This window comes from Pinus tabuliformis, chromosome 8 (assembly GCF_031772625.1).
Source record: "Pinus tabuliformis cultivar Carrire ecotype Pingquan chromosome 8, CPIR1, whole genome shotgun sequence".
Classification (NCBI taxonomy): Eukaryota; Viridiplantae; Streptophyta; class Pinopsida; order Pinales; family Pinaceae; genus Pinus; species Pinus tabuliformis.
Window position 1 is genome coordinate 1,009,087,838 of NC_142294.1, and position 22,205 is coordinate 1,009,110,042.

General features: G+C 40.2%; 2 protein-coding genes across 2 annotated transcripts in view; one reads left to right on the forward strand and one right to left on the reverse strand.

Annotated features, from left to right (window-relative positions):
* The window catches only part of LOC149238792 (uncharacterized), a 121,212-nt gene that overhangs the window by 57,890 nt on the left and 41,117 nt on the right, over window positions 1–22,205 (reverse strand). The window lies entirely within an intron of this gene.
* On the forward strand, window positions 5,198–5,815 carry LOC149238793 (uncharacterized). Its single transcript, XM_089461006.1, has one exon. The coding sequence runs from the start codon at window positions 5,198–5,200 to the stop codon at window positions 5,813–5,815; it is 618 nt and encodes a 205-aa protein (XP_089317132.1).

Sequence of the window (22,205 nt, forward strand, 5' to 3'; positions counted from 1 at the left end):
CTTCCTTTTGATCGTGCTTTCGAGATAGAGCATTTATCCATGTTACGTGCAACCATGTGACATGACTCTACAATATCGAATACGAGCATACATACCTCATTTTCCTTTAGGTCATCTAGACTTCCTTCAGCAGCTTCCTTGATTGAAAGAACTTCAATCCCTTGATCTGCTTCACCTCTTTTGTCATCATACCATCATCCCATGAATTCCACAAGTTGGAATTCTCGATGAAACCCTTGCTTCCTTTTGATTGACGAACCTTCCAACGAAGATTCTAATAGAGGATATCCTCATCCAACAAATGTTTCCTTTTCACTGATGTATGTTGAGCTTCGTACTAGATGACTTTTTCTTCTTTTTCCCATAAGTACCACTTATGGTTCTAATGAGATTACCAAGAGCTATATCATAGACTTCAACTATCTTTCATGCTTCTCTATGATGATGTCACAAGCTCTTGCTTTCAATGCCTCTATGATGCTATGATGCATCTTATCATTTTCCTTAGTGATTCATTATAGCCATATCTAACAACAAAAAACTTGAGAACTAGGTGAGGAACACTATCTCAATCATAGTAGAGATCTCTTACTTCCTCTTTCTTGAACTTCTTCTTTTTAGCGTCCTCCACTTCTTCAGTGATATGGGCTTCTTCTCTACCTCTTTTATTATTGTCCCTGAGCTTAGGGCAATCTCTTTTCTAATGCCCATATTCTTGACATCCATAGCATTGAATCTTAGCCATGTTCCTTTTCTTTTTCTGAGGACCGAATTTCCCAAATTTTCCTCCTCTTTGCCATAGAAGCATATGCTTGATTTTGTTCACTTGATCCCACATCAATTTTAGCCTTCATCCTGGTTTCTTCAATCTTGCATAATGACCATAGACCCTGGAATGGAGTAGCTTATTTCTTCCCATAGATGCTTGAAGTAAAGTTACCCCATTCATCTAGTAGTGCATTTAGTATTACAGTGGTCATCTCCTTTTCAGACATTACTTCTCCTAGATCTTGAAGTTGATCCCTTATTTCGGATATCCTCATAATGTATGAGGTTATTCCTTCTTTCGATATCATTAGGTTGTAGAGTTCTTGCCTTAGAGAGATAACTTCTCCTACAGCGCTTATAGAAAACAACTCTACCAATTTGACATATATTTCTTTTGAGGTGTCGAGTTTAGATACGTATGGAATGAGGGGATCCTTGATGGATTCTATGAGAATCCTTTGAGCCCTCACTTCCCCCTTCATAAACTTTGCAAGTGCTTGAGCATCTTCTTTCGTTGGTTTGGTGATAGATCCTTTGACATGATCTGTAACCTCATTTTCAATGAGATTCAAATTTGTCTTCTTCTTCCATGCAAGATAGTTTGAAGCCCCAACCAATTTGTTGCTTTCCTTGCAAAAAAGCATTTTGACATATTCAGACATAAATATACTTACTTGTGAAGATTCTTCTTCCACTTGCTACCTCCTTGAATTTGATGATAATATAGGTGATAGAGAACTCCTTGATGAAGATAGATCTCTTCAAGAGTGATCCTTGACTCCACAAAGAAGGAGATCACTTCAAATCCTTTGATGGTGATGTCCTTGTTGATGATGATCAATGATCACTTCTTGATGATATCTTCATGCTTCTTGGATGATCTTCTTCAAGGATGAAATCCTTACTTCAATAAGAGGAAATTGTCATAGAACTTCTGAAGCTGATAACAACGTCCTTGATCTTGCTTCTCTAGAAAAAAACTTGATTTTTATAAGTCCTTCAACTTGAATAGGGTTTTTGTGGACTCTTGAGATGACTTGAGGATTCCAAGACTTCTTGTTGGTGTAGACTTCTTCTTCGATCTAGGGTTTTGACACTTATTGACTTCACTTCGATATCCTACAAGATTTGATCCTTGAGTGTCCCTTGATAAGATGCCCTTCCTTGACTTTGTCACCTTAGCTTTGATACCACGTTGAGAAAACTAGGGCATCAAGATTAGGTGATTTCCCCATTAATTATAATTGTTTGTGAATGCTTTTTACTTCAATAGATTAGGATATTCTCTTTCGTTAGATTATTATAGTGTTCTTCTTCATCAAACAACTACCAAAGCATAAACAATAAAGAGACGAGACACAGAATGTAAGCTATCAGCCCAGGCCAAAACCTCTCCCACTTGAGAGGAAAACCCAAACGAATTCTTCTTCTTATAGAGACTTCAATTGATGAATACCAAGACCAAGACCAAGACCCTTGACACAACAACCTCTCTAAGACCAAGTCACAAATCCCTTCTCCACTGCTTCTTCTTCTTGCCTGAGTCAAACTACTTGCCTTCCTTGGTATGTTAGATACTCTTAAGATTTATGCCTTCCTCAACAGACCTGCAGTACTTGGTTGCCTGAGATTTCTACAAGATCACACGAGTGAGCAGAATCATGGACTTCTATGGTGTCTTTCTTCTTTGCTTGACTTGAGAACCTTCACTTGTAACTTTGGCTAGCAAAAACGGATGGTAGAGAGACCTTTTACTTGTCTTTTGTATTGGCTAATGTCACATTGCAGAAACCTAGTTTCTGCCACACGTGCGAGGAAATTCACCCAAGAAACAGTACCAAAACTCTTCAACCTTCCCTTCCTTCTTCTTGTTGGTTAGAGGCTCCTTCTCGTACTTTAACGCAGACTTGGCTCTTGACCGTTATTGCCTCTCAAATGAGGCCGAGTTGCCCTATTTATAGTGGTCTGCCCATCCAAAATAAGTAGACTTTTGTCAAACACATACATGGTGGAGGAAAAGTGTGAATGAGAAGCAATGAATTGCATTTCTATTGACAGAGATATACATTTATATTACATTCATATGACCCTTGGTTTTGTATTCCAAGGTCTCTTGGACTTCCTTAGACTATTCAGCTTTCACACCAACCCTTAGAGGATTAAGTGTCCAACATTCGCCCCCTTTAATCCGAAGGGGTATGTATGAGTCCAAGAAGAGAGTTGTAATACAAAATGTGCAAAAATGCATGGCAGCACTAGGTTGAATGTGCTCTCTGAAATAGTGGTATAAGGGAGGTGGTTTAAGGATGACCACCAACACTAGAACGCTTAGTGCAGTTCCCAGAACTCTTCCAAATCTAGCAAGAAGTTGAGGTCTTCTGCTAGAGGAAGTGCCCCTGATGTTTTGAAGAGGGAAACCTTCAACCTTGAAAGGGAGGTCTCGCCCCACATAAAAAGGGAGAACCTCAACCTGAAAAGGGAGGTCTCAACCTGTGATGGTTTAAGGATGACCAACAACTCTTGTACTTCCTTAGACTATTCAGCTTTCACACCAACCCTTAGAGGATTAAGTGTCCAACATTCCCCCCCCCCAATCCGAAGGGGTATGTACGAGTCCAATAAGAGAGTTGTAATACAAAATGTGTAAAAATGCATGGCAGCACTAGGTTGAATGTGCTCTCTGAAATAGTGGTATAAGGGAGGTGGTTTAAGGATGACCACCAACACTAGAACGCTTAGTGCAATTCCCAAAACTCTTCTAGGTCTGGCAAGAAGTTGAGGTCTTCTGCTAGAGGAAGTGCTCCTGATGTTTTGAAGAGGGAAACTTTCAACCTTGAAAGGGAGGTCTCACCCCACATAAAAAGGGAGAACCTCAACCTGAAAAGGGAGGTCTCACCCTGTGATGGTTTAAGGATGACCAACAACTCTGGAATGCTTAATGCAATTATTGGAACTCTTCCAAAATTGGCAAGAAGCTAAAGTCTTCTGCTAGAGGAAGTGTCCCCAATTCTTTGAAGAGGCATCACCAACTGAAGGCATGCTCAGGGGCATCTTTGTTTCTAGCTACAACTCTGAATCTGGTATGGCATGTTGTGGCTCAAGCTCACTTGATGTGGCTTTGAAGCTTGTAGATGACCATCACTTCCCCCCCTGTCAGATACAAAGTGAGATGATGGAGAAAACTCAACTGCAACACTGTTCAATACTCTAAAACAAGTTCAGACATATGCCTAAAATATCTTCTTGGTTGTTGATGCTCATTGCCAAGAAGTGATCCATCCAAGATGAATCTTTGTTCTTGCAGGAGGTTTGTTTTTTAAGCATCTGTTTGAAGCATGACTGGTTTTATGATAGTGCTTACATGGATGAAGATCAAAACAATGATCTTTCATATGGCCAACTCTGTCACAATGTTGGCATTTAACAATCTATTGTGGCAACTGTGGAAGAGGACCAGAATCTGAAAAAATTGAAGGTGAACTGTCATGAAGGAATCCAACACTTTGAAATTGAATGGGCTTGGAATAGTCTGGAATATGAAAAGACAATTCCTTGTCATATCCAAGACCAGTTTTATGCTTGTTATGGACAAGCTCTTCCCAAGGTCTGATGATTGGATTGGGAAATGTTGGATGGCTTTTTGCTTCTGCATGTAAATCTGTTGCTTCATTGGCCACTGGATTTGAATCAACTGTAACATTATTGACTTGCTGCTTATGGGAGTCTATTTCAATGTTCTGAACGGAAACAAGTTTAGAATGATGTCTTTTCTGTTGTAACTCCTCTTGTTGTAGCTTTGTCTCAAGCTGCAAAAACTCAATATTCTCCTGTGCATTTTGCAAACACATTTTATTATTGGAAAGAGAGGTTTTGTTGATCTTAACCATCTCATCAACAGTGGAATGTATTAAATTATTCAGTAATTTCAATACATCATCCATTCGATCCATTTCAAACCAATATAATCAAAAAAATGATATTATCTTCAACTACAAATTGACCTATAAAATGATAAATAGTTGCAACTAGTAGCACGATACCAATATCACCAAGTCACTATAACAGATAGCGCAGTAACAATTTCAACACAGCAAATGACCCGCTGCTTCAATGTACTTACTTCTCAAATTATTCAAACTACTCACACTATGAAAAAAGGAGATTCAATCTTCGACTTTCTTTGCAAATGAAATTTGTCGACAGTTCTAGAGCCTAGTTACAAAACATCTTTTCGTTCCAAATTCACAAATGGAATCATCTTCCAGAGTCTTGACATACAAATTGGTGAATTTTTTTTATCGACAGAAGATCTAATCCTATCATTCCTTTTAATGAACTTTCCCACATATACTTTCTTGCCCTCTAACAGCATCCCATTAAAATTCTCAATGGTTACGTTTGCAGCTTCCTCCATTTCAAAATGAAGATTATGGGGAGACAGTATTTTGCAGAGTATGCAGGTGGGACAAAAGTGGCTTTGAGAAGGGAGAACGACAACAAATTTTCATCGGTAGAGAATCATGAGATTGGCAAGGGTAAAGTGCATGCTCTGGAGAATGGGGTTTATGTTCAGAGTCCAAAGGTAGGTTTAGATGCTGAGAATAGGGATGAAGTCGCTAATGGACATGCCAAGTCTCAAAATAATGGTCAAGATTACGGGACCAAGGTAGAGCACTTGCAGCTGTGGAACAAGGGGTTTTGGTGTTCTAGAATCCTCCAAGGTTATGCTGCAAATATCAGGAGAAGCTTGTTTCATATGAAAGAGAGATTAATGGAAAAGTTGGTTGTCGTTCCCATACCAGCAAAAGCCTTAGATAATGCACGACAATCGATTGAGACGGTCATAAAAGACATGACCCATACAGCTCAGGGAACGACTAAGGATGTTATGCGACGAATTAAGGGTCGGCTTGTAGAAATATTACTATCTCTTTGCTTCATGACCCCAGCTGACATGGTTCAAAACCTTGCTAACAATTTAGCTCAGGACCATATAATCAAGTCCAGGGGCAGTGCAAATTTCAATCCACGCAATTCGATCAAATAAGGGAATCTTAAAATATTTTACCATAATACCATCTCATACCCCTTCCACATACGTTCTTGAATATTCTTGTATTTTTGTTGTCTATCCCGATCTTGGGCTCCGGCACGTGGTCGGTGACAAGGCACAGAAGAGAGTGTGAGAAGTTCTTGACCGGGTTGGTTGTAATTCTCAGGCTTTTCGTGGGGATTTGTTGTGCTATGAGTGCGACTCTTGCAAGGTCGGAGTTCTGGTGAGTCTAAAGAACGAATGGCGCAAGGTGGCGGCTCTCAATATCATCGCCTTGAGTTTCCTCGTTGTTGTCTATTCGGTGGGGTGTTGCGCTTTTAGAAACAACCGAAGTTCCCGCTCAATACCATCTTTCCCCTTATGCCTTGACAAACATGGAATATTTGCAAAGCTTGAATTTATTTTCTGAGACTTCCCCCAATTCTGAGAAATCAAGATACAGTAAAGATTCTGCTTCGGTCCAGAAGCTCTTCAACAAGAGCCACTACTTCGGCAGCAACAGCCTCGGTGTCGACTTCGGCTTTACCACTACAGGTATGGAGTCTGAGAATTTTTTGGTGAGTCCAAGGGCTGTGATTGAATCCCCGGACGACATTTCTTCTCTGCATAAATTCTTGCCCTCCAACAACGAAGAAGAGGCTTCTTGGCCTGTCGTGGACGCGTATTCTTGCGACGAATTCCGAATGTATGAGTTCAAAGTTCGCCGATGCATGCACGATCGGTCACATGACTGGACAAAGTGCCCGCTCACGCATCCCAGAGAAAAGGCTCGTCGCAGAGACCCTAAGCGTTTTCATTAATCTGACACTGGTTGTCCAGGTTTCAGAAAAGGAAGCTACAGGCATGGAGATGCCTGCGAACGTGCTCACGGAGTCTTCGAATATGCCAGCAGCATAAAGGTCAGCACGCAAAGAGGATTAGCTAAAGGACAATATGTTACAACAAGAATCGACGGAGGAGAGGCAACGAATTCTTGACCGTCAGTAAATTAATGGAGTGTTACAGACAGTGAGCAGAAATGACAATGCGTAGAATGACATAACTAACATGTGCATAACACACTATTTCAACGCTCCATCCCAGTAACGTTTAGCATGTAGAACACAATGCACATTCAACACAATTCTATGCATACATCCCACATATTATGCACAGACTTCGATCTATCCAACTTATGCAATATACATATCAAGAGCAACAACCCTTTCAATGAAGAAACAACCCATAGATGGCGCCATTGAAACCATAGTCAAGAAGCGCACAGCTAGATAGAGCATATAGAAAAGCCACAAAACCAGGTGGCTTAGATATGGGCAAGGCAAGATATTGCCCGCTCTGTTACCATGTCAAACACATACATGGCAGAGGCAAAGTGTGAATGATAAGCAATGAATTGCATTTCTATTGACAGAGATATACATTTATATTACATTCATATGACCCTTTGTTTCGTATTCCAAGGTCTCTTGGACTTCCTTAGACTATTCAACTTTCACACCAACCCTTAGAGGATTAGGTGTCCAACAACTTGAATAGCTGCCTAGGCCAACATGTCATTTGGAGTAGTATCATTATTTCATTTAAGGTCGACTTGATGGAGATGCTTGAGCTTGGTCTTGGAGGGTCTCTTTGACTCTTTGAATGACACATATATTTGTAACATGCCCAAGAAGGGTCCTTTATACATAACATTGACTCAATTTGACTTTATGACCAATCCTAAGGCCTCACAGTGGGAGACATAACTAGAAATAAAATTCCTTGTTCATGAAACCCATGAGACAAGCATTAATAATAATTTTATTTTCTTCTTTACATCAATTACATAAAATCATATTTACACATGTCATTATGAAGATTGGGCCTAGTTACACTTTTCAACACATTCTTCAACAGGGGGAAGTATGCCTCCTTTAAATTTACTAAAATCATTGGTGTATGAATTGGAGGCCTATATCATCTCCTTGGTCGCTCAATTCGAGCCCTAATTTAGAACACATCTAATCTTTGTGAACCATGGCATCGAAAGTACGCTCATGTTCATTATAAAGCATTGTCTAGAATAATAGATTTTGTTAAAGTTGTACCTGAAATTAAGATTTAGCATGATGGAGTTTGCAAGGGATGTGCCCTTGGGAAGAATGTTAAAGGAAGATGTACTAGCAATGATACTAGATCCAAAGGAATCTTGTGCACTCTGATGTTTGTGGGCCTATGTCTAATAAATCCTTGGGTGGTCATTTGCACTGTCTCTTTCATTGATAATATTCTCGGAAAACATGGATCTATTTCTTGAAATACAGAGATTAAGTATTTGAAAAGTTTTGAGCATACAAGGCAGAGGTTGAAAATGCTACAGGAAGAAGGATCAAGACTTTAAGTTCTAACAATGAAAGAGAATATGTATCCAAGGAATTGATTGCTTTCTGCAGGGATGCTGGAATTAAAACAGAGTTGATAGTCCCCTACTATCCTCAACAAAATGGAATTGTCAAAAGAAAGAATAGGATTGTAATGGAAGATGCCAAAGCCATGCTTCATGATCAAGAGTTGCCAATGTTTCTTTGGGTAGAAGCTACAAGGACAGTTGTTTATGTTCAAAATAGATGCCCTCACCGAATATTGGATTATAACAAACCTGAAGAAGTCTTCACAAGTGAGAGACCCAATGTTGAACATTTAAGAATCTTTGGTTGTCATGTTTATGTTCATCTGCCCAAGGAGAAGAGGACAAAGTTGGAACCTTCCAGAAGGGAAGGAGCTTTTATTGGCTACAATAAAAATTCAAATGCCTCCAGAGTCTATGTACCAGGACAACATTCTAATGAAACTTGCAAGGATGTTATATTTGATGAGGATGCTACTTTCTGGAAGTCCAATGGTTCACACTTGGACTCCAATGATGAGATGAAGGTGAATTGAAATCTAAAGAACTTGACCCGATGGAACAAGATCCTCATGAAGAAACTAATGAACTTGAACTTGTTGATTCTCCAAGATCCATTATAACTGAGACTAGAAAAAGATATGCCTGGCTTGAAAGAACATTAAAGGAAGTTGAAGGACATGTTGCACCTTGTGGGACCCTCAAGGAAAGCAAGAGGTCAATGAAGTATTTCAGTTATGCAGCAATGATGTGTAAGATCATTGAGCCTGAGCCATCCACATATGAAGAAGCAGTTGAGCATCAAGTTTGGAAAGATGCGATGATTGAAGAGTACCAGTCTATATTGAAGAATATTGTTTGGGAAATCTTGCCAAGCCCTGAAGGGAAATTTGTTGTGTCTTCCAAATGGATCTACAAAATCAAGCATGCAGTTGATGGAAGTGTATAAAAGTACAAGGCAAGATTTGTGGCTCGAGGATTCTCCTAGAAAGAGGGAAAGGATTATGAAGACATGTTTGCTCCAATTTCCAAGTATGCTTCTATTAGATTTGCCATTGCTCTTGCTTCTATTACAGGTTGGAAATTGCATCAAATCGATGTTAAGACTGCTTTTCTCAATAGAGCCATTGAAGAGGAAATCCATATTGATCAACCTCAAGGCTTTGAGATCCATGATAGAAAGTCACATGTTAGCAAATTGAAGAAAGCCTTGTTTGGGCTGAAGCAGGCTCCTCGTGCATGGTACTCCCATAATGATGCTTATTTGTTGAGTCTTGGTCTCAAGAAGAGTGATGTTGATCCAAATTTGCACTTTAAAGTTGTTGAAGGCGAGCTCTTGATTTTGTTGCTATATGTAGATGACTTGTTTCTGACAAGGGCTAAGGTTCTCATTATCCAGTGTAAGAGGAAATCGATTTCTAAATTTGAGATGAAGGATCTTGGTCTTATGCACTATTATCTGGGATTGGAAATTTGGCAAAAGCCTGATGGAATATTTGTTGGACAAGGCAAATACACTATTAAAATCCTTCAAAGATTTGACGTGATGAACTGCAAGTCCATGGACACTCCTATGGTGACGAATTTGAAGAAGATATGTGACTATGATTTTGATATGATTGATCCCTATATGTATCGCAAATTGATTGGCTAGTTAAACTATCTTGTGAACACTAGATCTAATATTTGTTATGTCGTGAACACATTGAGCCAATTCTTCGTTACGCCCCGACATATGCATTGGGTTACAACGAAACATCTATTGAGAAATTTGCACGGCACCATTAACTTTGCTCTGAGATAAGTTTCTAATGGAAAATAGCAGTTGCTTGGTTTCACTGATGTTGATTGGGCTAGAAAATATGAAGATAGAAAGAGCACTTCCGAGTTTTGTTTTAGCTTGGGCTCTGCTATGATTTCATTGTCTAGTAGAAAGCAAACCTTTGTTGCTCTGAGTACGGCTGAAGCTGAGTATATAGTTTCAAGTTCAACCTGTTGTGAAGTTGTGTGGCTTCGAAAGTTGTTTGTTGGTTTGTTTGATCAAGTGTTGGAATCGACCATTATATATTGTGATAATCAAAGTTGTGTAAAGCTTTCTAAGAACCCAATTTTTCATGACAGGTCGAAACACATTGAGATCAAGTATCATTACATTTGGAATATTGTCCAGATGGGAAGTTGTGAAGCTCGAATATGTCCCTACTGATGAGCAGGTTGTTGATGTTTTGACAAAGCCATTGTCCCAGATGAAGTTTGCTTATTTCAGAGAACAACTTGGAGTTGTTGAGAATCCCTCTCTGGGAGAGAGGGAGCATTGATTGTATAGCATCATGTGATTGACAATCTTCCTTGGGCTGTAGCTGAGAGGCCATAGATTATGGTCGAGAAGATTGTCCCTCCCTTTCAGTTGACCGAGAGGCCAGTGAGTTTGGTTGGGGAGCTAAGTTCTAAGGCATGTAGTGATCCCTTGGGTCATGATGACTGAGAGGCCAGTTTGGTTGGGGACACTAATACATCATGTTTGGAGTTTCGCTAATACAGCTAAGGGGCATAACCAATATCCATACTCAGCCTATCGTTCATCTAAGTCCATTGCAATAACTAGTCCTTTGACTTGATCTCAATGTTGGTATGCCATAGTCTTGGATCTCATTACTTCGATTGTTATTATGATGGACTAGCTTCTCCCATTGAGATACTCCATGTATGCGCCTAACCATCTCTTACCAACCAAACAGAAGATGAATCTACAAGAAATATGTACAAGTTACTTGGATAATCCATCAAGGTGGGTTATGTCCAAAGATGGCTTTCTATATTGAGCACTTCATGGTGATGAGGGATGGACTCATTGTTTGACCCCATTACACACTTCACCATTGGATGTATTCCCTTTGAATACCATTGGGACAATTCAAAGTCAGCTCTCATAGATCACGCATTGAAGACTGACCAATCAAACAAGATCTTCCAATTGTGTCATCTCTAAGAGATTGAGACTGAGCGCATTACATCTTTTGTTGCCCCATTTATTATGAGATTCATGAGAGATTTCATTACCTATTTAGGGGGATCCAGACCTTATCCGGTTTCTTTTGATACCTAGACTAGAGATGTTTATCCCTTAACATAAAAGAGGCTCTCAAAGTTTGTGCCCACATTATCCAGCCTCCTATTAGACTAGATCTTGTTTAGCGGACTACATCCCTTACGGTGTTCCCATTAACTAGGGACACCAAGAGACAAACTAATAGCAACATCACTTCAACCTCCAAATTGGTGGAAACCCAACGGTCTATTCCCCTTCCCCAAAGACCTCAAAGACATCGACAACCAAAATCTCTTACCAACAGGCAATCGAGGTCCCCTAGACATTAGTTGTGGATTATTTCTTCCCGAAAGCAACAAAGTAGAGGATTCATATCTTCCCCCCATCTCTCATTTGATGCATCATTCTATCTTGAGTTTTATTCATTCGACCTTGAGTGTTAGGAGAGATAGATCTAGCAAACCATGACCTAGTCCCTGAATCCTTTTTACGGCCACCCACCCTCAAATTCAAAGGTTTTCCATGTTTTAGCATTTAGACATATGTATTATTTTATCTCTTGTTCTTTATATAGCAAACTTTTTTTTTAGTCCTACTTGTATCAACATATCATTGTACTCAACAGTCCCACTGACCTACTTTTGTGGTCATTTGTTGGACAATAATATAATTATCTTATCTTACCTCATCTAGGAGCAACCTCTGTGCTCTCACTTTGTATTTCACATTGTCATACTTAGCAATCCCATTAACCTATTTGTGGTCATTTGTTGAATACAAATAAATTATCGTATCTTGTCTTATCTTATAGTCATACTTAGGGCATGGTTGCAACCTTTCATTACTCAAAGTTAAAAATTGGACAAGGTTCTCACAAAATTTCTTCAAAGAGCAAGTTACACTCATGCTTGTACACAATATGACAAAGTTCTTCAAATTAACAAGTTTCCCATGCTTTCATAAGACATCATGAATCTAAATTCCTCTTCTAACTTTACATCTCATCTCACTACTATCTTCCTCTAGATTGGTATATAGATCCTATAAGCCTTTAAAGTCTCATTGTAACATACAAATAAACCCTTCCTGCTAGAGGACTCCAACTTGGGTTAGCCCTCTAGGTGGGGTATGCCCAAAGATGGCCTTCTATGTTGAGCATTTTTAGGAACTATAAGACAGACTCACTTTTCAACTACAATACACCCTTTAGCATTGGATGCATGCTCTTTGCATCCCTCTAGGCTAGTGTCAGAGCAGACCCTCATAGGCTTCAAGTAGATAAGATAAGATATTATCAATGTCCAACATATGACCACTAAAGTAGGCCAAAGGGTTGTTGGGTACAATGATGTCAATACAAAGTGGGAGCACTGAAGCATCTCTTGTAGAAATAGAATGCAAAAAAAAAAAAAAGAGAGATCAGACAACTTATGCCAGCCCTGCCACCATCTGGAAGTAGAGATTGAGAATCACTTTACCTTTTGCTGCCCCATTTACTTATTCCATTGCTTATTCAAAGGGTCCCAGACTCTCTAATTTCTTCAAATTCCCAGATCGGAGATGTTTGGCCTTTTATACACAGGAGACCTTCTATCTCTGTTATAGTTCTATCCAATTTCCTTCCACACCATCCTCCACTTCTACTGAAGGCACCAAGAGACAAACAAGCAATGGCTTGGACCCCAACTGTAGATCAGTAGGTTCTAAGATGACTACCCACAATTCACAAAGGCCTTAGCAACTTATCCAGTCTAGACCTCACATCACCAGTGAACGACAATCATCCTAACTCCAAAGGCACACCTCCTCCAAACAACATAGCACATTATCCAACACTTCTATGCAATCCTCTATCATGAGCTTCCTCCATTTAGCCTCAAATGCCAGGAGAAATAATCCAGATCCAACAAATTGCGAGACACATTTCTCATTGCCTATTTAATTTTCATATCTCGAATTTACCTATATTGTACATCTTTCTCTCTGTGTGACCTCCAACTATGGATTTTGGATATTCTTTCCACATGCTTTAGATTAAATTTGCATTTTTGCTTTTGGTATTCCATTTTTATAGGAATTTCTTCAACGCTCCCACTTTAATTGACATCATTGTATACAACAACCCCTTTGACCTACTTTAGTGGTCATTTATTGGACATTAATAATATTATCTTATCTTATCTATCAGTACATGGATGTAAATTGGACAATCAAAGATGTGAACATAACTCACCTCTGGCTTCAGATTAATGAATGCTTCATCTGGGGTCTTTCCTCCAAGATCCTATGAGGACACCGATTCTGAAGGTAAATTGTTGTGTTGCATGCCTCTACCCAAAGAATCATCTACAAATTTTGGTCATGTATCATGGTCGTAGTAGCCCCCATGATGAATCAATTATTTCACTTTCCAACCCCATTCTATTGTAGGTTGTATGGAATAGCCAACGCCTTTTTGATTCATGCATCCTTGCAAAAACCCTCACACTCTTTGGAAGTATACTCTCCCCCATTGTCTGATCTAAAGACCTTGATCTTCTTCCCTATCTGATTTTCAACTAGAGCTTTGAACTCCAAAAATCCACTAAAAAACTCATCCTTGATCTTTAAGAAATAGATCTCAGTCTTGTAAGATCCAAAGATCTAAATCTTGTGAGATCCAACTCTAAATTGGCCTAGGGAGATTAGAAGAGCATGCATCCAGTGGCGAAGTGTATAATGGGGTCGAATAATGAGTCTATCCCTTATAATCATGAACTGCTCAGCATAGAAGGCCATCTTCGAACGCAACAAACACTAAGGGTTTATGCAAGTGACCCACACAAACTTTCTATAGATATCCTCTCTGATTATTTTGTTCATCTCCAATGTTGTAGGTAAGAGGTGGCCAAATGTGTTAAGGGAATATTTGAATGAATGGAGTCAATCACTCGCAATACCAACAAATGTTAATAGATCCAAGACCCCAATGTCCCAGCATTGAGAACTAACCAAAGAACTAGTGGATGTAATGCACTCCCATGAGCGGTAGGCCAAGTAGGAATACCAATCTTTTCCCTATGTTGCATCAGCAAAACTCTAAATGCAGTGCAGGAGTGACACAACAAAACATTGTCTCAGGACGAAAGGGTTAAGCACCATACTTTGCAAGAATGATGGCCTGAGGGCTATCTACTTGCACTGGATGTTGTAGGGAAGGACGACGATCTATACTCTCTATGTTGAAAACCAATCAAACTCTATTAGACCAAGTCCCCACACTTAAAAGCCATATAAAACTTCGGATCAAACAAGAGAATTCATTAGCAACATTTGAGATGATATGTCCTTAAAAAGGTTCTGAAAACACTACCACTCCAGAAGTGCTAGCGAACTGTAGCCCTTGTTGACTTGGGGTTAAAGTGCATGTTGCAAACTAAAGCAAAGCCTTGTGAAAAGTACTCAAATAAGTATATGGGCAAGTGATCTCAATCTCCTCTTCTTTGAAAAAGAATGGTGATCAAGGAGCATCTTCTTTGACCTATCGAAGATCATGATCTTGGTTTTACCCAAGTTGACTATCAATTGTCAAAGGTCATAAAAGAAGGCCAAGGTATCCAACTATCTCTGTAACCCTTTTGGGGTTGAGGCTAAAAGGATCACATCCTCTACAAAAAGCAGGATAGAAATTGGGACATGGCGGATAAGTGTTAAAATTGGCAATTAGGGCCGAACTCCATGTGGGTCACCTTATTTATGGCAGTTGATATTTTTCTTCGATTCCTCTAACGACCATCCGATTCCCACATGTATTAATGGAGATATGAATTTATTTGTATTCTTGACAATTTGTCAAGGTCAGCCAGTAAACAAAACAATGTTTTTCACCCCCAGCTTATCCTCAACATGGCATATAAAAGGTTGAGACCTTGTGGCATTATTCCACTCATCTCATCATCTCATTCTTCTCTTTCCTAGTCTAATTGGGTATGCGTAGGAGGAGCAAGTCTCTCACATGCGGGAAGGACACAGTTTTGTTTTGGCAGCGTTGACTTGGGTTGACCGAGGTGTAGGAAGACTGTTTCAGTAGAGTTGACCAGTGTGAGGGAATCTTTGACTACGGATTATTGTGGGGAGCCTCTTCCAAGCAAGCCGCATTTTTGGACAGCAAGTGCTGACCTCTGTTTGACCACCCAATGACTAGCGCTGACTGTCAACGGTTGACTGCAGACTTGCACTTTTGTTGACTGCTATTTGACCACCATTTTCGGATTGTTTTGGGTTGTCTATCATTGCTGTTGGAGGCCAAGTTGACTAAGGTTGACTTGAGGTCAATTCTGACCTGTTTGACCAACTTTGACTTTGTTGGTTAGGGTTTTGTTGCAATTGTCATAAAATTACAGATTGTGTAATTGTACTATCTCTCTCTCTCTGCTGAATTATTGAAGAATATAAGAAGAATTGATCAAGGGTTTCCCCACATTGGGGTTTGTCCCTGGCTGGTGCCACATCTTGTGTCTCTTGTCTTGGCTTGTCTTCTACTGTTTACATTTATGTTCTATCTGCATTTTACTATCATGCTGATGTGATTGTTATTCTGGAAATTGATATTGGGCTAATAAGAAAATTTGAAGTAAACTGCTCTTAAGCATAGAACATACCATAATTTAACATGGTTTCAGAGCTGAGGTTTAGACAAAGCCCAAGCATGAGTGAAAGAGCAATCACCAAAGACAATTGGAAAGGTCAAAAGGCTTCATGGGTTCCTCATACCACTTCCCGGCCAAAGACAAGCTCCGTGAGAAGTCTGACTATCACGGATGGAAGATGTCTCTTGATCTGACATCGGAAAAGCAAGAAGTGTTGAACTATGTGAGGGGTAAAATTCTAGAACCTCCATCAAATGCACCGGTTGCTACAAAGAACAAGTACACTAAGGGTGAAGTCAAAGCGAAGAAGATTATCCGAGACTCAATTGACAAGCTTCTGGTGGCCTACATTTCCGAGTTGAACACCTCCAAGTAGATCTACGACATATTAGTAAGCCTATTTAAAGTTAGTGATGCAAATCAAGTTTTGTTCCTCAAAAATAAGTTGAAGGATATTAAGAAGGGCAAGGACGAGGATATTCAATCCTACTTCTTAAGGATCACTGAGACCAAGAATGATCTCCGATCGATTGGAGAATTCATTCTTGACAGGGAACTAACTATCACTACCCTTGGAGGGCTCCCATCCGAATGGTATATATTTAGAACCATTCTTCTCAACAATGATCGAATTCCGGGATTTGAAGAATTGATGTTGAGATGCATTCAAGAAGAGACAAGGATAGTGGAGCAAGAAATACCTTCAAGCAAAGGCAACCCCACTGCTTTCTTCTCTCATGCCAAAAGGAGAAATAATTCTGGGTCTAAAGGTCATTCAAAGGAAAGCCCAGATCGAAGGGTGGAAGGAAGGGAAGATGCTTCATTTGCAATAAATTTGGCCACTATGCGAGGGTGTGTCCAAATAGAAAGGACACATCACATGATGATGATCAAAATCACTCCAAAGGCAACTCCAACAACAATCAAAGGAATGGCAAGTTCAATGGCATAGGAAAGAGGAATGCAGGAAATCAAGGAAATGGTCAACCCTCCAAAAAAGCAAGGAACTCCAGGGATGAATCAAATGTTGTTAATAATAAGCAAGATGATTATTATCTAATATCGGCCCTCTACACTACCTCTCCTCCGGACTCGTTGGGCAATTGGCTTATTGACAATGGTGCCTCAAGGCACTTCACAAGGAAGCTCTCTCTAATCTGATAGAGAAAGAGACAAACTTGGAGATTATTCTTGGAGACAATTCCACCTATCCCGTAAAGGGTGTAGGGAATGTTACTCTTCAATTAAATCAAGCTAACACGATCCATTTGCAAGAAGTCTTATATGTACCTGATCTCAAGAAGAACATGTGTCCATTTTGACAATGGAAGACAAAGGCTACAAAGTAGCATTCATCGATGGCAAGGTACATGTTTGGAAAAAGAATTTTAAAGATGCTTTCACTCTTGGGTTCCGAGTTGACTCTTTATATCAAGTTGGAGGAAGTTCATTGGGAGTCATGTCTTGCGACACATCTCTTCAGTCTGAACTATGGCACTTGAGGTTTGTCCACCTTCATTATAAGGCACTACCTGATGTGAGACGGATGGTGATAAGGATGCCCAAGCTTAAAGTAGAGCATGAAGGTGTATGTCCGGGATGTACCGAAGGAAAGTTCAAAAGGGGAACATTCCCCTCAAGCCATATCAACACCTCCGACATTTTGCAGTTGGTTCTGCATAAACTCTGGTATGATGCCCGAAACTCTTTGGGAGTATATCTATATTATCTCACTTTTATAGATGATTATTCTCACAAGACTTGGATATACTTCTTGAAAAAGAAGGATGAAGTGTTCACCTGGTTCCGTCACTCCAAAGCCTTGATTGAGAATCAAACCGAGAAGAGGATCAAGATTTTAAGGACTGATAATGGGACCGAGTATGAATCCAATGAGTTCCATGACTTTTGAATGGTGTGGCTGAAAGGAAGAATTGTACAATTGTGGAAGTTGTTCGTGCCATGCTCCATGATCAAAGGCTTCCGAAGTTTCTATGGGTCGAAGTTGCGAATACCGCCATATATGTTCAAAACCGATGCCATTATCAAGCATTAGATTCCAAGACTCTCGAAGAAATTTTCACTAGTAAGAAACCCGATGTCTCTCATTTTAGAATTTTTGAAAGTCTCGTATATTTTCATGTGTCGAAAGAGAAAAGAAGCAAATTGGGTGCATCTGGAAAGAAGGGAATCTTTGTGGGCTATAGCGAAAATTCTAAGGGCTATAGAATCTATGTGGCTAGTCAAAGGGAAGTCGAGATAAGTCATGATGTCACCTTTGATGAAGATATGGCTCTTAGCAAGGTTGACAATCTTACTATTCTAAGGAAAGATAAAGAAGCTGACACCAAGAAGCCGAATGAAAAGGAAGATGAATCAATGCCCGTTGTTGAAGAACCTATGGATCCTATTGATCCCCCTCCACAAGAGCCTTCCTCCTCTAGGAAGAGGCCCTCATGGCTTAGGGGGACTCTTGAAGATGCCGAGAGACATATTGCACCCAAAGGGACTTTCCATGAAAGCAAGAAGTCGACCATGTATCAAGGATACTTGACCATTATGAGCCACATCATTCAAAATGAGCCTACATCGTTCGAAGAAGTCGTAAAGCATCAAGTATGGAAGGATGCTATGAATGAAGAATACGATTCCATCATGAAGAATGATGTACGGGATGTGGTTCCCAGACCCCGGGACAAAACAATTGTCACCTCGAAATGTCTTTACAAAATCAAGCATGGAGTTGATGGGAGTGTTGAAAAGCACAAGGCTCACTTTGTTGTCCGAGACTTCTCTCAAAAGGAAGGTGTGGATTATGATGAGATATTTGCACCTGTTGCCCGATAAACCACCATCCCCTCGATCATAGACTTTGCTGCTTTGCAAGGATGGAACCTACATCAAATGGATGTCAAGGCTGTGTTCTTGCATGGTTCAATTAAAGAGGAAGTCTATGTGGAACAACCCGAGGGGTTTGAGATTCATAATAGGGAATCTCACGTATGCAGGTTGAACAAAGCTCTTTATGGGTTGAAGCAAGCACCCCGAGCTTGGTATGAGAGGATCGATAGCTCTTTGATGAAGTTGGGATTCAGTAAGAGTGAAGCCGATCCGAACCTTTACTTTAAGGTTGAAGATGATAAGCCTCTCATACTAGTGTTGTATGTTGATGACCTCTTTCTGACAGGTGCAAACCCTCTCATTCACAAAAGCAAGAGGGAGTTGGCTTCCGAATTTGAGATGAAGGACCTAGGACTGATGCACTATTTCCTAGGGCCGGAGGTCTAGCAAAAGCTAGGAGAAATTTTCCTATCTCAAGCAAAATACATAGTGAAGATATTGGAGAGACTTGGTATGGTGGACTGCAAACCCGTAACTACCCCGATGGAGCTTAACTTCAAGAAGTTATGTGGTAGCGTGCCAGACCTGTATTGGGAAATGCTTCTGAGTATCGTCAACTCATAGGAGCATTGATGTTATTGGTGAACTCCCGTCTGAATATATGTTTTGCAATCAACACGTTGAGCCAATATATGGTTGAGCCTCATCACTCTCATTGGATTGGTGCCAAGAATCTTCTGAGATATCTTTGGGGCACAATCACTCATGGACTGAGATACACTGACGAAGATGTGAGGTTGCATGGTTATTCCGATGTTGATTGGGCAAGCAGTGTGGTGGACCAAAAGAGCAGTTTGAGGTGTTGTTTCTCTTTGAGTTCTGCTTCGATATCCTAAATGAGCAGGAAGCGGAAGTCGGTGGCTGTGAGCACCGCTGAGGCCAAATACATTGCTGCGAGTATGGCCTCTTGTGAATCCATCTGGTTGCGGAAGCTCTTTAGTGAGTTGTTTGGTCATACGCTAGATACTACCGTGATCCTTTGTGACAACCAGAGTGTGATTCGTTTATCAGAGACTCTCGTATTTCATGATCACTCCAAGCACATTGATATCAGGTACCACTTTATCGAGGATATGGTACAACGAGGAGCAATAAGGCTCCATCATATTGGGACTAATGAGTAGGTCGCTGACATTTTGACGAAGCCCCTAGGAAAGGTCAAATCCTGACCTTCCGAGAACGACTAGAAGTCATGGAGAGACCCTCTTATGAGGGTCCTGTATGATATATACATTAAGCTCTGGGAGCTCCAGGGGGCTTGGGGTACTTCTTGGAGCGATGAGCAACCATAGGGTGAGTGGTTCAACCTTCCCCTAGTGGTTTACTATGTACAGGGTGAGTGGTTCAGCCTTCCCCTGTGATACCCCATGGCGACATGTAGGCAGGAAGAGCAGTTCATCCTTCTCCTACTAAGACATCCTACCCATGCAGGCTGGGACTCATGGGAAGTACCCTTGATATTGCCAATGAGTAGGGAAATGAGGATAGGGACCATAGTAGTACCGATGGACGCATCGTGTAACTACCATACTCCCTATGTTAGGATGATATTGATCTAGGATCAATTAGAACTGACTACAGGTCAGTAAGAGTGCCATTAGACACTCTCTTTTATCTGGGACTGACTTCAGGTCAGTAGATGATGGTATTATACATTCTCGATCACTTCTTCTTCTTCATAGTTCAGTAGTGCAGGGCAGTGTAGTGATGGCAGAGATAGTACTGAAAAATAGATGGATTAGCAGATGGAGTTCTCCCTAGTTAAGAGGGAGTGTTAAAATTGGCAACTAGGGCCAAACTCCATGTGGGTCACCTTATTTATGGCAACTGATACTTTTCTTCGATTCCTCTCATCGAGAGATGTAGGATTGATCTAACGATCATCCGATTCCGACATACATTCATGGAGATATGAATTTATTCGTATTCTTGACAATTTGTCAAGGTTGGCCAGCAAGCAAAATAGTGTTTTTCACCCCCAACTTGTCCTCAACATGGCATATAAAAGGAGGAGCCCTTGTGGCATTATTCCACTCATCTCATCATCTCATTCTCTCTCCTAGTCTGATTGGGTATGCGTAGGAGCAGGTCTCTCACACATGGGAAGGAGGAGGACGCAGTTTTGTTTTCGCAACGTTGACTTGGGTTGACCGAGGTGAAGGAGGACTGTTTCAGCAGCGTTGACCAGTGTGAGGGTATCTTTGACTACGAATTAGTGTGGGGAGCCTCTTCCAAGCAAGCCGCAGTTCTGGACAATAAGTGTTGACCTCTGTTTGCCCACCCTTTGACCAACTTTGACTTTGTTGGTTAGCGTTTTGTTGTAGTTGTCATAAAATTACAGATTTGTGTAATTGTACTATCTCTCTCTCTCTGTGCTGAATTAGTGAAAAATACAAGAAGAATTGATCAAGTGTTTCCCCGTATTGGGGTTTGTCCATGGCTGGTGCCACATCTTGTGTCTCTTGTCTTGCCTTGTCTTCTACTGTTTACATTTATGTTCTATCCGCCTTTTACTATCATGCTAATGTGATTGCTATTCTGGAAATTGATATTGGGCTAATAAGAAAATTTGATGTAAACTGCTCTTAAGCATAGAACATACCATAATTTAACAATAAGGTACCCATCTCCATCCTAGATGTCACCATGAAAGGACTCCAACTCATCCATGTAGGTCCCAAACAATGTAGGGGGAGGGGATGACCTTATTTAATCCCAATGGTACTCCTAATAAAATATGATATTCCCTAAGGTGTTAGTACACAACCAAGAACTAACCCATAAAGATGCATGATGGTAGTCAATAATGTACCAAAAATTTGAACATCTCTAAATCTCTAAAACAAATCCTCCTAGGGGACATAGCCAAAAACATTTCAAAAGCCCATTAAGCAATAGTAAACTTTTGAAAATCAATGTTGCTCCTCCTCAATGATGGCCCAAAGTGTAAGGATGTGGTAAATGAACTAGTTCTCAAGTTAAAATCCAACCTATCCTCTGGCTCTAAGTTTCCTCCTCTCAAGTTGTTGGTTTTTCGAGTGCAAAACATATGAGCACTTAAATCTGAAACTTGATAATTACTTCCAATGATGTAGATGATTATTTAGCACTTCAATGTATCATTAAGTAATTACACATTCAAAAATTCAACCATAAGAACAATGAAGCAATAGAGATCACAATGCACAAGAGAGATACATGATTTTTACCCTAGGAAAACCCAGCAACCTTCTTCTTAGAGAAATATTCAATTCAACAAGAGATACATCAAAGTCATAAGTAAACTTACTAGCATAGTAGCAAGATGACCATTCACCAAGTGCCAAGCCAACCCTCCAAGATCCAAGACAAAATACCCTTCAATTTTGTCCAAAAAAGGTCTGCAATAAGATATGTCATAGGTCTTCAAGAGGGCTAAAA

Bases quoted from the DNA above. Each gene is read 5' to 3' on its own strand.
- LOC149238793 (XM_089461006.1), top strand. From the start codon at position 5,198: ATGGGGAGACAGTATTTTGCAGAGTATGCAGGTGGGACAAAAGTGGCT.